This window comes from Phaenicophaeus curvirostris, chromosome 13 (genome assembly GCF_032191515.1).
Source record: "Phaenicophaeus curvirostris isolate KB17595 chromosome 13, BPBGC_Pcur_1.0, whole genome shotgun sequence".
Lineage (NCBI taxonomy): Eukaryota > Metazoa > Chordata > Aves > Cuculiformes > Cuculidae > Phaenicophaeus > Phaenicophaeus curvirostris.
The window spans coordinates 21749150-21763583 of NC_091404.1; the positions used below are offsets into that span (position 1 = coordinate 21749150).

The window sequence follows — 14434 nt, forward strand, 5'->3', positions numbered from 1 at the left end:
GGCTTGCATTCTCGTGTGACTCAGCAAAATCCCGGACAAAGTAACTGCACGCTAGGTCTGGCAAATTCAGGAGGAACACCTCTCCTCCTCTCCATTGCCAAGCCCACCTGGCAACCTCAGCACTCCAATGGGATACAGAATAAGAGAAGGCCTGGAACACCACGGCGATCACAGTTGTATTGGAGCGGTGTGCTCTCCTGGGGCTTTGCTCACAGCAGAGCTGGGCCGATACACAAGCTCCTGATGCTGTCATCAGAACCCAGCTCTTGATTTCCTCAGATGCAGGGTCCCAACATAGTTGTGCATGAATCTAAGTTCACTTCAGTTCCCAGTGCTGCACCCTGGGATGAAGAACAAACTACTTAATGGATGATAGTCATCTTGTATATACAGCTTTGAAAAGAGCTCAGCGTGGTGCAGAATTGAATGGCTTGGTTCTCCTATCCAAAAATAGCTCATAAGGAACAACTTCCTTTTTTATTCCAGTAAGTCCAAGTGAGAGTAATAACAGCAAAACTGATACACTTTTTTGGGGGTTTGTCTAGTAAATTGGAAGGCTACTCTGTTTCTTTTTAATGTCAATCAAAAATGGGATTTATTTACTAGGCTTGCTTGTATTGTCCTGCTCTAGGCTGACTTTCTTCAGACTATTTAAGTCTACTTTAAGGTAAGACAAATCTCATCTTCTGATACTATTTGGAGGTATAGGATTCATTTAAGCCTACATTATGGGGAATACATTCTGTTTTGTGAATAATCTCAGTGCCTCAGTTTCCTTACATTTAGCATGAAAACCTTCCCTGATTTCTCATGCTTCAAGGACAAAAACTTACATTATAATTAGTGCTGCTTGCCCAGCAGCCAGCAGGCATGTGCGAGGGAGGGTACCAGTCCAAGTGATTACAAATGTAGCACTGTGTTTATGAAGTTTGTTACCTTGCTTAGGAAAAAATAAATCTGAAGATATCCTACTGTGGTCTATCCAAAAGGCTGCCTGCAGAGATTGTACCTGAAGGGTGTGGTGCAGAATCAGCTGAGTTATTTTGCCTCTCAGAAAATTTACAAAAACCTGTGTCTGTGAACCTGGCTCTGTTTTTCCTTACAGTGGTGCAGACTTAATGCAGCAATTCAGGATTGACCATAGCTGAGACACAAATCCGACCAATTGGGTCAAATTCCAGGATAGCTTGTGTATTCAGGCTCAGAAGAGCTTGGCTCTTCGCTTTCCAATAAGTGCCTCTATTGATTTAATGCTCAGGAAAGGAGGAAGGACATTTGACTGGCAGTCTCTGCTATACTGAGGTCTAGCTCCACCTTTCAAAATCAACAAATTAATTCCATATTGGACTGTTTTATATAATCCACAGCTTTTGACTTAGCGACCTTGTTTGTAGAGTCATTTGGAATACAAGTGGGTACTATAAAAACATGGCTGTCTGGGAATAATGAACAGACATGATTTTGGTGAGGGCCTCCCCTGTGCTTATCCTCAGCTAAGAGTATTTCTTACAGTTCTGCTCTGCTTCTAAAGTAACTGTGGCTTGAGGCATCAATATTTCCTGAGGCTTAAACGGTTCCCCTTTAGGAAAAGTAAAAGCAGTTTTTCCTGTTTGTGAAATCTCCGCGTTGCCAAGAACAAGAAAGCTTTCTAAACTCAATCTTTGCTGCTTGCAGAGCTCCACTGCCTTTTAGGGTCTGAATCCCTTGGATTCACACTGGAGGCGGGCTGGGAATGCTGGCTTTTCCTCCTTCTGGGTGATTCTGGGAGGCACACAAATGATGTCATTGTACATTTTAGGCTACAATAACAGGAAATCATCAAGTGTTTACACTGGCAGACTGGGCTGTGATGTGATTTTCCTCCTCTTCCTCTCTGCCCCCCGCTCCCACCCGCCTCGCCCCTGCCATTGACTTCCTTGATGTATCTGCTTCCTCCGATTAAAATACTACGAGGTGACAACACTGAAGGAGGAAAAAGGAAAGCAGGGGATGGAGACAGAAAGGAGCATTTCAAAAGGATGATTCCCCTCGTGTCACTCGCAGAGAACACAGTCACCTCCGGCCCCATGCACGCTGTATTAGCCCAGGAGCCCAGCCACAAGTCAGGAACTTGCCCTGCAGAGGCAGAGAGGATGCACCCACCAGGCTGCAGAAATGAAAAAGAAATTCTTTCCTCCCTAGTACAGATGACTCACAGGAGAGATCTCTCCAGCAAAGTTCTGCTTCTGAATTTCCCCGTGGCTGGAGAGCCTGTGCCACACAGGCACATGTGAAAACACACAACATAGGGCTGATGGGCTCCAAGGAGGAGAGGCCACGCTTTCAGGGCTTGGGTCAGAAGGACACAAGTGAATTTCACTGTGACACAATCTGAGGCCAACATCAGGTTTCAGTCAGAGGTGAGTGAAGGTGCTGGGTCTGGGCTGGGTTTTAGGCACTGCTTGGACCAGGGATTCACAGCATCAATGTTAGATATTCTGTCCTTTCCAGCTTGATAATATGGAGGGAAGAAGGATGGAGATGTAGGGAAGTATCCAGAAGACAAGGGATTCCAATAAGGAAAAAGACAAGCACGGCTAGACTGATAGGGTTAGGGGCAGCTCATGTTTCCTGGAAGGATGCGGCATGACTACACCCTTCCAGCTTGCTGCTGCGGCACTAGGCCAGCAGAGCACCCACCAGCAGCTCGGAGTTGGGAGATGCTAAGGAGTAGGTTGTGATTCTAGAGCAGGAATTCCATGACACAGGAATTTCGTGGCTTATAACCTTGTGAAGATTCCCATGTGCGTCTTATATCTATCCATCCTTGTGGAGAAAGGTCTTTTCTGACATCTTCAGCAACTGTGATAGATTTTCAAAGAGTGAGATTTCTGATCTAAAATCCCTGTTTTCTGTGTATGCTTTTTCAACATGTCTTGGCCATAGCTCCTCTGACAACAGCCACAAGATAGTGGAACAGGCAACCCCTGAAACTGTTCGTGTGCTTCCCCTGAAACCCTCCGCTAAAGCATAACCATGTGCTTCCCAGAACTGGGCCCCAGTGAACTCACCCAGGGGAACGTTCGCTTCCTTTTGCAGATGGGAAGGACATTTCATCCTGAGTGAGGAACACATAACTCAAGTATGGGAGACATCTGCCTCCCATACCCTGTCCAGTGAGAGGGTACACCATCTCACAAATAGTCCGCAGCACAAATCATCCTTCTTTGGACCTGAAAAAAAAAATCTGGATAATAAAGTAGTGTGTTAGTTTATCCTTGCTGAGACTCTAAGTCATCAACCAGGCCTCAGGCACAGCTGACAGAGATGGAGGCAGAGGATGGGGCCACACTTGTCCCTGTTGGTAGAGGTAATGGAGGCTTGGCTGACGCAACTGTGCTCTTCCCTTTTCTGCTGCACCTCCCCACTCCTTTCCTGTCTCATCCTGATCAGTCTGGATATGAATAGGGCAGAAAGGGAGAGAGCAGCAAATAAAAAAGAAAAGATTTCTATTGTCTTTTTCTTTTGATTCACGGAATATCAGCAACACTGACAGCTTTAAACCATATCAAGAAATCTCCCAAATGGAAAAGCACAAAGCTTGAGACAGTCACACTGCAAAACTGTTATGCCAGGATGAAGGAATTCTTTCTCAGAGCACTGTGACTGTGCGTTTAGAAACTGCAGATCTCCAGTTCATAAAGCTCAAGAGCAGAAAGGTGGGAAAACCTTTTAGAAAAAAGATACAGATACACTTAACACCCTGCATCTATGCTGCAAGCATAAAGTGCAGTTACAGCAGTTAGTGGAAGGAACAGGAACCATGAAGATGTGACTTTACCACTTTAAGTTACTCAAATACTTATCTGTGGTCAGTGACAGGCTGACACAAACTGTGTTAAAGCTACTGGTGCTATATCCTTGCTGTCATTACCAGTGATGACATTACCTGAGGCACCTGATCTTGGGTACAAGTGAAAGATCATCCCAGCAGTGCTCACACATTCTTTATCCACCAGCATGGATCTGTCCTGATCCAGAATGAACAGGAAGTTCTTGCCCCAAGAAGGTAGCTGGGACCTTAAGCCCAGTTAAACATGTACTTAACTCCTAGACGTGCTTAAAGTGAAGCACAATCTCAAATGCTTTGCTGAATGAGAGGCTGAGACTTTTTTCTCTTGAGTAATCCCAAAGACAAATTGTAAGGGTGTACCCACTGGTAAATTCTGTGGCCTAATTAACTTATCTTTAGGAAGCACTTTAAAGACAAAGAATCCTGTGTACTCTAATTATTACTATTGTTATTATATTATTAAAAATACCTCTGAGGCAGCAATGTGAAAAGAGAAAATTGTGCACTCTGTTGCCAGCTTAGTGGCAGACAAAAAGCAATATCCTGAAACTACAACTTGATTATGCTATGAAACTATACTGGCTGCCAAGAACTGGGTGAACAGATATGGATATGATTCTTAATATTGCTAACACAGAGGGCACAGAGGGTCACCTTCATGCAAAGCTGGGGTGAGGGAAGGAGGTTCGCTTCCTATTTTGTTTCCAAATGAACAGTGGGATGGAGACTTGTTTCAAATAAACCCAAGGCTGCATAAGATTAAAGTCACTCCATCCTTCAAGCCTCCTTCTTAAGTAGTGACAACGCCAGCCTCGCTGGAGAATGACTCCTGCAGTTTGGCAGCCAGGAGGGAGGGTGGCTGCAGTTGAGGTCTTCCATGGGGAACTGAGAGGGAGTCACTCCTCACAAGTTTTTCTCCAATGCTCCTCTGCAGGTAGGGGTAGGCTGAAAGAGGGATACTCAGTGTTGCATAGGAAGGATCCAGAGTTACTGCAAACAGCTGATATCCCAGACACAGCCTTTAAGCTGAAAACAGGTTTGTTCAAGATATGGTAGCATCAGAGTGGTTTCAAGCTGCCTGACCACAACAAGTGGACAGGGCCCCCAAGCACGCATGCACATTCCCGCACGCGCGCACACACACACTCTCCCATCATTCAGTCACCAGGGATTTTCCATCACTTCTTTGCAGACTTTATGGGATCTGATTGAAAAACTTTTCAGACAAGTACAGCAAAATCAAATCTAAGTACTTCCAGGCAAGTAGCACTACAGTTGCACAGAAACACAGAAAGGGGCACTACTTGCACTTCAACAAGCAGAAGTTTAACGGTCTGACTATCTGAGAGCCAGTGTATCTTTTGAGGGTGCTTGTTCTTGAGCCCTGAGAATGATCCAAATTTGGGAACTTTCATTCAGTTCCCGCGCATGTCAAATGCATTCACTTTCTGTGAGTCAGTGTCTGGGGCTTCACCAGGCTCTGACTTCACAGCCCTCAACTGAATTTCCCTTTGCTGTTGAGTCATTCTGCCCACAGACAGATTGTGCAGATGCCCTCTACACGCAGACTGAATGATTGTGGGAGTGTGCTGCACCAGACCCTAAATTTTCCATGCCCTGAGGGCCCAGGATAGTCATTGTCTCTGTCCACAGTCCTCTCCCTCTGCCTGAATCCTGCTTACCTCACAAGGCGTGCAGCTGCGTTGAGAACACAAGACTAAATTGCATCAGTTCATTTGCTGCCACTCTGTGGCAAAAGGGAGATGGGAGCATGAAACTGCCTGCAAAATCAGTGCAAGAAAACAGAGCGGGACACGGCACACTTGGCTATCTTGGTCAGACTCCCACTTGCACCAGCAGCAAAGAACCTTATTCTGCACAGCTATGACTTAAAATCTCATTTGCACAAGAAAACTGATAACCAGGATGGCTCATTTTGTCTGGCTGCAGAGGCTTTATTCTTCCCTTCGCTGCACTCCTGATGAGTGGATAAAGCTAGTCTGAATGTGTTTGGCTGGGATGGGGACCAGCCACAAAACAGACTCTTTAGAGCCGGGCCTTTAGAGGCCTGGCTTGGAAACCATGATCACATGGAAGTGCCAAAGGGTCCAACGGCCTAGCAGAGACCTCACAAATACAAATGTATTTGTGGTACAGGGCAGCAGAAACAGCTTGATCCTTATCCCAACTTGTGTTAAATACTTTATTTCAGGTGATAGAGGGAAGAGTTTTGGAATAGGATAGGGAAAAAAGCATTAAGGGTGAAAGTAGTAAACCAGGAAAAAAGTGACTTCAAAGCACAAAATGTATGATGTGGCTGGTTAAGGAAACCACCCAGCTACAAATCATGACTGGGAGTTCAATACAATTCATCCCTATGCCATAGCTCTCACTTATTCTCAGGTCACCTGTGGCCTGATACCTGACTCCCTACTCCTTTCTAAGCACTGCAAAAGGGACTGAAAGATGATCAGCAGCTACAGGGCCAAAGGAGCAGCTCATAAGCATGGAAAAACATCAGTACCTTCTTTTGCTGGAGTGTGCTGGAGTCATCAGAGAATTGTCCCGCAGACTGCTCTGATGGTGGATAACACCAGCAGGCAGCAATGCTGTCCTCCTGTCACACTAACACACAAGTCCTTGCAGTGCTCTTCTTGCTTGAGAAATATGCAGCTGAGGGGCTCTCCAAGAGAGAGAGAGAAGGGCTCTAGAGGGGGGAAGGGACTCTCATCTGCTTTTGCAAAGCTATATTGGGAAGATCAGCCCCCTTTTCCCCATCTCTCTTGCACTGTGTGCAGCTATTCTGGTGAGCCTTCAAATGGCAAGCAACTCCTCATCCTCCCACACTGGGGAGCACTGGGAACAAAAAAGGAAGGGGAGCTGTATATGTTTCATGCTGATTCAGAGGTCAGCACAAGTTAGCAGCAGTGGTCAGCATGAGCAAGGGAATTTTCTGCTGGGAAAGCTTAGGCTGTTTTGCAGGAACGTGTTCTTTTTGTTGCTATTTACATAAAAGAAGTCAAGAGTGTTCTTTGTCATATGATTTAGTTTTAGGTAGTCCTGTGAGGGGCAGGGAGTTGGGCTTGATGACCCTTATGGTTCCCTTCTGACTTGAGATATTCTGTTATTCTACGGTTCTCAGAAAAGTGGCCTATTTGTTTTATAATCAGTCAACATAGAAGGATTTTGATGAGCTAAAAATGCCTCATTTTATCTTTCTTATTTTGGACATTACATCTGTATTAATCCATCTCCTCCATGGTGTCCAGCTCCAGAACTCATGGTGCAGGTGGAGTTTTCTGCCCTGGGCATTTTCTGCACAGGTGAGCCTGTGCATGGGGAATTGCTTCATCCCTGTGCTCACCCTCCCTGGGCGCACAGCCTCTCTCACATCCCCTGCTGCAGGGCTCCTCGTGTGCTGGGATGAGGCACGCAGCCTCGGCACATGCCAGCATGAGCGGCGGCTGGGGCCACCCTGTGACAGACACTGCTGGTTCCAGATAGTCCCAGTAGACCCAGCATACCGCACAGCAGAGCCCCCAGCCACGTAGCTCTGGGAGCGGGGAGCAGAGTCAGGAAGGAAGGATTGGGACTGAGCTCAGCAAAAATGGGGAGCAGAAGCTGTTGTGTTAATTCTTGGGTTTGTTTCTCCCTATCCAAATATGCAAGTGGGGCCGTGGCCTGTGATTGAATTATGGACCCTTTCCCCGTCTGGGGAAAACTCAAGAATGGGACTGGAAAATCTCCATCAAACTGCTGTAATTAATACAAACTTCCAGGAGATTATACGTGGTCACAGAAAACATAGCACTGCTTCCATCTAATAAAGAAAAATTCCCACTTGCCAGCCTGCTCTCCACTCTGCAGAATGCACAGTGAAGGCAGGTGCAGGACAACACCGAGACCTTCCTCCCACTGCCAGAGCACCTGCAGCTTCTCACATGCTTTGTGCTCAAAATGTTGACAGTGTTTTTTCATTATCTTTAGACAAAAGCTAATTCTTGTAATTGCATTGGAACAGAGGGAAGTTACCTGGTGTTTCAATTAAAAAAAAAAAAAAGCAGCCTTAAAATGTTATTGTGAACAGAAAAATCAGTGACAGACAAAACACAATCAAAATTGCAATTAAAGTATAGCCTTAATAAAATTTACAGATATGTTATTGTATACAGAAATTTTTACTTACTGAACAAAATAATCTTAGTACATCATCCTGCTATATAAACAATGTGATATGGGGTTTATGCATACATCAACAATATTTGTCATTTCAAAATTAAACATAGGCAACAATTAAGACCGTCCAGTTAAAAGGTGAATATTCCTAATTTATATCTATGCCTTATGAAAATAAATGTCATTAAAATTATACTGAGTACTGTAGATTATGTTAATTTTGAGCAGCAAAACCCATACAGATATTTTGGCTAACAGCTCAGTGACATTGTTACTTTAATACAAAGAACTGCTGAAATGTGTTGATCTACTGAAAGCATCCAATTAAATTTAGATCACACTGAGGTGAGGGAAAGGTTGTCATTGACTTCAGTGGAGCCAAAAAGGCTTTGTAGTCAGAGGGCTCCCTTACCGGCACCCAAGTTTTGCAGCAAATCTTGTGTGCCCACAAAGCAGGTTATCAAAGTGTGCTGGCTTTCAGCACTACAGACACTTGGCACAGCCTGCTCCCTTCTGTACACCAGTGTGTGTGTGTAGGCAGACCGGAAATACTGGCTTGTTTAAGTAGAATGGGGAAACAGAACATTGTTTTAAAAATAACCAAACATGCTTCTTCCTCGTGGTCAGAGGAGGACCATATGCAATTCTTCTTTCCCAGCCTGGAAAAGGAGACTGTGGTCTGTCAGGCAAGAACAGTGGGTTGTGTGCCAGCTAAGGAAATGTGCTGGGGCCCCACACCACAGAACTGGGTGATGTGCTGCACATTCAGGCTATAATGCAGCGTCACAGCCCGTCTCTGGACAGCTAGATGAGAGAGAGAAACCATGGCACATAAAAGAGCATGGCGTGAAGTACTATATGGGAAAGACTCTCATGGGATTTGACAGGTCTGATCGGTTGTGTATCAAGTAATGCAACCACAGGCCTCAAGGATGGTTTGAAACATGCAAAGGCAGCAAGCTAAAGCAGTAAGAAGTATTTGCACTCCCTTCCCACTAAAGCAAATAAACCATGCCAAAAGTTTACCGATAAAGGCAAAGGGGAACAGTAGTTCTGAAGTGTTAGTGTTTCTTGCTCCTTTTCAGCTTCTGTTTGAAGATAGCAATGTCATAATAGCTCTTAAATTTCACCAGGAAAATGGGTATTGGGATAATAATAGTTAGCATGCCGCATACTGCAGCTAATGCTGCTGTCACTTGGCCAGCTGTGGTAAGAGGGATAATATCTCCGTAGCCAACTGTAGTGAGTGTGATCAAAGCCCACCAGAAGCAAACAAGAATGTCAGCAAAGTGCAGCTCCCCTGTGTAGGAGGGATGGCTACCCAGCAACTCCCCATAGAAAAAGAGAGAGCCAAAGAAGAAGGTCTCAAAGGCCAAAATCATCAGCAGGATGCAAATCTCTCTGAGGACAGACTTGAGGGTGTAGCACAGAACCCTGAGGATCAGTGGCGTTTCTATCAGTTTGGATATCTTCAGGAGTTTGAGGAGATAGACAATGCGAACAAAGCCCAACCAAAGCGCCAGGCTTGGCATTCTCTGAATCTGCCCAGCCACAAAGAGCTCAATATAAACTGGGAAGAGAGAGAGGAAGTCAACCATGTTCAGGGGATTCTGGATGAACAATTTCTTGTCTGGACAAAAACAAAATCGTACAAAGAATTCAGAAGTAAACCAGAGGACACAGAAAAGCTCCAGATGAAGCAAGTAGGCAGCCTGGTGGTAATAGGGTTCATGGCCATGGTGGGAGACCTCGGAATAGCCAACAGAAGTGAAGTTAGCAGTAAAGAACTCAAACTGTGCCTTGGTCTCCTCACAGAATATGATGACAATTCCAACGATGAACAGCAGAGAAACAAAAGCCAAGCACTGCAGAGGGAGAAAAGGGCACATATGCAATTAGTCCAACAAACACGTATCGCGTAACTTCACTGCCCCTCTACAACCCAGGATCCCTTCCACAGGCACAGTACAATCCCAGACTAATCTTTCTCAAATCATCATTTTGCATATATGGAGTGCATTTTCTCCCAGATTTGAAAAATAATAAAGATTGAAGTCAAAGAGAAAAACACCTAAACTCTTATTTTGGAATTTGAAAGGAAGCAGAAATGTCCAACAGCTGGAGCAATGTGGACAGACATGCACTGAGGGCCTCTTCAGCACTAAATGTTGGCTCCAGAAATACCAGCAGCACAGAAAGCATCCTCTGCAGACTCTGACTTGTCTTTGTTGTTCTGCATGCCTGACATTTTAAAGAGGCCTGGGGCATGCATTTTGTACAGAGAAGAAGGACAAGAAGAGGAGAGGAGAAGAAGGTGTCTGCTAATGAGGAGAGAATTTTATTATCTTTTTTAATCTGGAACTCAAAGCATACTTAGCAAGGCTGTAGACCCATACGTATTTTTCATGGACACATTCCAGTAACCCCAAAGGACACAGGTTGTGTCCATATCCACATGTACTATTACCTTAGCACTGCAGGAGGAAAACGGTTTTTCAAAAATAGACCATATCTTTGGCTGCCATTTGGATCGCCAGCTGAAATCCCTTCTTTCCATCTGGATTATGAAGCACTGGTCATCAGTCTGTTCATTTTCATCCCAGATGTTGAACTCCTCTGGCTGCACCTCTCTGTTATTCAGCCTCAGCAAGCAGCAGGATGCTAGCTGCGTCTCATTTATTTCCCAGAAAGCCAGCTCTTCTTCTAAGACTGACCTACAGGTATCAATGGGGCAGTGGAAATGTTTGGTTCTATAATAGTTCAATACGTAGCTGAAGATCTCGGCACTCCTGTCAAAAAAGAACTCTTTGGTGTTTGGATCATAGTCGTAGATGGTTGGAGCATGGGGCTCGGTTAGGCTGCACAGCTTGGTCCCCGGAAAGGTCCGGAGGGTGCTGCTGTACGTCTCATATCTGACTCCCCCAATATTCAGGGTGATTTTTTCCTTGGAGCCTTCCATCTGAGAGGGAGAAGGGAAGTGCAAGTCCTCATAGGCTCTTGTTTATCTTCAGTCAAAAAGAGAAGAACACAAATTAAAAGAAGCAAAGGAAAGCAGGAAGGTTTTCCAGGGTACCTCATTCCAGTGCTTTTAAAGAACATTTGTACCTGAAACCTGCATTTTCCTATGCAGGGAGGAAGACACATCTGCCATTCCCCATCGTGTCCAGTGCCTGTTCCCAGGCTCTGCTCCACAGCCATATTGTTTGAGCGGTTTTTAGGAGATGCATCAAACAAAATAACAAACATCTGGTTTGCATTGCCCGCCCTCTCAGCTTCTCCCCATGGGGACAGAGCGCACAGTCCAGAATCCATTTCTTATTTGTTTGTATGTGGTAGTCACTGCAATAAACTCATTTCAGGTGAAGTTCTGATTCCCAAGACATTCCTTCCATTATCCCATCCAAAGAAGTCTTTAAACATCATGTCCTGTGTTGAGCCTGGCATAACAGTTCATAGGAGCCCCTGCTGCCTGGTGGGAACATTTAGGTTGTCTGAGTTATACGTTTTCTTTGAGTCTTCCTGGTACAGAGTCCCACTGAGCCAAATTACCTTTCTCTCTGCAGGAAGCTGCTCCTTACCCAGAATCTATATGCACGATTTCAGGACTAGGAAAAAAATGCAGAACAGCATACTGCCTCCTCCTCCAGGGCTAGCTGACATCTCAGAACTGCACCAGAACCTACAGCCAAGGTAGGCCTCTGGCACTGGAAAGCATACTCAGTTGATTATTGCCTGTAATACCTCCCCTGTTTGCCTCTTCAAAATCCAACATACCTGGCAGAAACTCAAGCCCTGCTTTATGAACAATATTCTAAGAGGGGAGGGAAACCAATCTCCTCTGTAGCCCCACGAGCACCTGGGAGAGGTGCAGGGTAGGGGCAGGATGTTTTTGAGAAAGTGGCTAGGGCTGTCATTCATCCATACCTATCCCTTCTGACAGTGTGCACCCCTTTATTTCCCCACCTCCATTTCCTATGTATTTCCATCCAACCTTCTCCTAAGCCCTGAATTTCTAGTTCTGGCCCTTCTCCTCCTAAAACAGAGCAAGCTCGTCTATCTTTCATGCTTGGAGCAGCAGAAACAGCTGCTCAGTGTGCTGAGACCATGCATACAGAAATTCCAGCCATCCCTCCTCCCTTTTTTGCAGGAAGTGCTGAGCATGGGAGTCACAGGTCACTTCTGCAACAAATCTTTCCATCCAGGATCGGCAGGGAAACAAGACCTGCACCTGCAGAGGCTCCCTGCAGTAAAGAACAATCACAGCACCTCACTGAGCTTTGTCAGAAAAGGCTGTAGGCTGCAGCTTGGTCACACATTCAGAAGAGAATTACTGCCCATCTCCTGTCCTTGCCAAGCCCAACAAATGTGATCCTTGATGCGGCTTCACCTAAAATTTCCTCTAATTTCAACGAGAGCAGGATTGAGCATAAGGATTAAAAGTGTGCAGGCATTGCTTAGTGCTCACTGGACAGAATGATTCTAAGCATGTTAGATTAACTCAGCCTCTGGCAAATCTGGAGGTACCTTGTCTGTTGCCCAGCTCTCTAAAGAGCACAGTGATTTTTTTGAGATCCCAGCTAAACTTGCCTTTATCTGCTTAAAATGCCAGATACCTTTTGCTCAAACATAACAATCCCCATGTGAGAAATAAGCCAAGAAGTGCCATTTCATATTCTTACCTTGGTGTTATTGCAGCAAGTCTGCAAGCAGAAGAAATAAGAATAGACTGGGAAGAACAGAAACAAATCCAGTGAAAACAGGATGTTCAATGGCAAGTCTCCAAAGCTCAAGCCCCAGAGATGCCAGAAAACAAAACCAGCCAATAGCACTGAGAAGATGTGGAGGCCCCCTCTCCCTTGCTCTTGGCCCCGTCAGCAGTCGCTCTCCCCACGCCAGGGTATAACACTCGCACAAGAAGGCAGCAATTGCCAGGCCAGATATGCTGACTTCTCTGCCACACATGGCTTTAAAAACAATTTCAACGGGCAATGGTGTTTGGGAAGTACATGGAGATCAAGTGTCTTAGGGCCAATTAGCAATTATCATGGCACAGAAAGGCAGACAGAGCATGGCTCTTTCTTGTCTGTGCCTTCTTCAAGTTTGAGTTAAAAATAATATAGAAAACAACAGAGGCAAACCAACCAACCAACCAATCACCTGACCTCCCATCTTGTCACACTCTCTTGTTTTTTAGTTTCAAGGGCTTTTTCTTCATTTTTGGATGTCTCAAAGTTTAATCTTTTGCAGCCACTGATTCTAAATGCATTTTTTTTTCTCATTGCTCACTCCAGGAAGAAGGTGGGCAAGTAGTTGTTAATCCCAGTCCAGAAAGGCATGCTGCATGTGAGATTTCTTACAGCTAACATTCCGAGGCCATTTCTAGGTGTCACCTCTGCCTACCTCAAACTCTCTAGAAAGAAAGCAGGAAAATTATTTTCCTTATTCCCAACAAGAGCAAGACTATTCAGGAAGTCTCCGGGAGCTTCCTTTTCAGTTGTACAAATGAAAATCAGATTCGCTTCTCTCTAAAGGAAGTACAATCACAGTTCACCTGCTGCATTTCTCATTTCAATTCACTGCCTGTGTTACCCTGACATGCAGAAACCGCTTTTCTTTTAAAGAATAGGTTTTTCATTTAGGACTTTTACCTAGATAGAAGTCCGGTTCTTCACTCCTCATTGGCCCTTCACCTGCAGGTGTAAGTAACCTCACTCATCCTATGTAGACAGATTCCCAAAGTGCTGCAGGGGCACCACAGACAATCCCTGCCTCTTCCTTCAGCCCACACCACAGCAAGGCTGCAGAAACAAGAATGACAAATTGCTGCCAGTCCTGCGTGGGACATCCTGGGCAGCAACCATTTTTGCCCACTACCTCCCACTTCTGTACTGAGCAACCTGGTAGCCAGACATTGCAGGCAGAGCAGCGGCACAACCGTAATCCTCATAGACCCAGGCTCTGAAAGCCCAGGAAGCATGTGAAACCTATGCTGGTCCAGTCCTTGCTCCCTTCTATCTCTATAATAGACACTGAACTCCTCACATCTTTCTCCCTCTCCACAGAAAATAAGAATGAAAATTACTCCTTTTAATGTAATTTCTGATGGATCTCTGAGGATCTGGAAGCAGGTAATCTAATTAGGTTTGAGGTATCCCATCTGCTCTGCAGCACTGCAGTGTTTGCCTTTAACATTTGCATTGCAATAAATAAACTGGCTAGCAAATTGACACATGGTGTTCCTGTGCTCTGAATAAGACCCTTTGATTGCAGTACACAGCTTGTCCTTTCAGAACACTTTTCAACCAGATGAAAAGCGTAACTTCATTTCCAGAGGTCAGGGCCCTATTCCAAGTTTTCTCCCTGCCTCCCGTCTTCTGAGAATTCACTTTTGCTGCATGAGGCACTGCAGGAATTTGGCAATGCATG

At 45.2% G+C, this 14434-nt stretch overlaps 1 protein-coding gene across 1 annotated transcript; it reads right to left on the reverse strand.

The window, feature by feature from the left end:
• Positions 1-7991: 7991 nt before the first annotated feature.
• On the reverse strand, positions 7992-12851 carry LOC138726147 (voltage-gated potassium channel KCNC1-like). Its single transcript, XM_069867618.1, has 3 exons — positions 12688-12851; positions 10476-11013; positions 7992-9873 (listed from the first exon to the last, which is right to left on the reverse strand). The coding sequence occupies exons 2-3, from the start codon at positions 10965-10967 to the stop codon at positions 9070-9072; spliced, it is 1296 nt and encodes a 431-aa protein (XP_069723719.1). The 5' UTR covers positions 10968-11013; positions 12688-12851; the 3' UTR covers positions 7992-9069.
• Positions 12852-14434: the final 1583 nt, after the last annotated feature.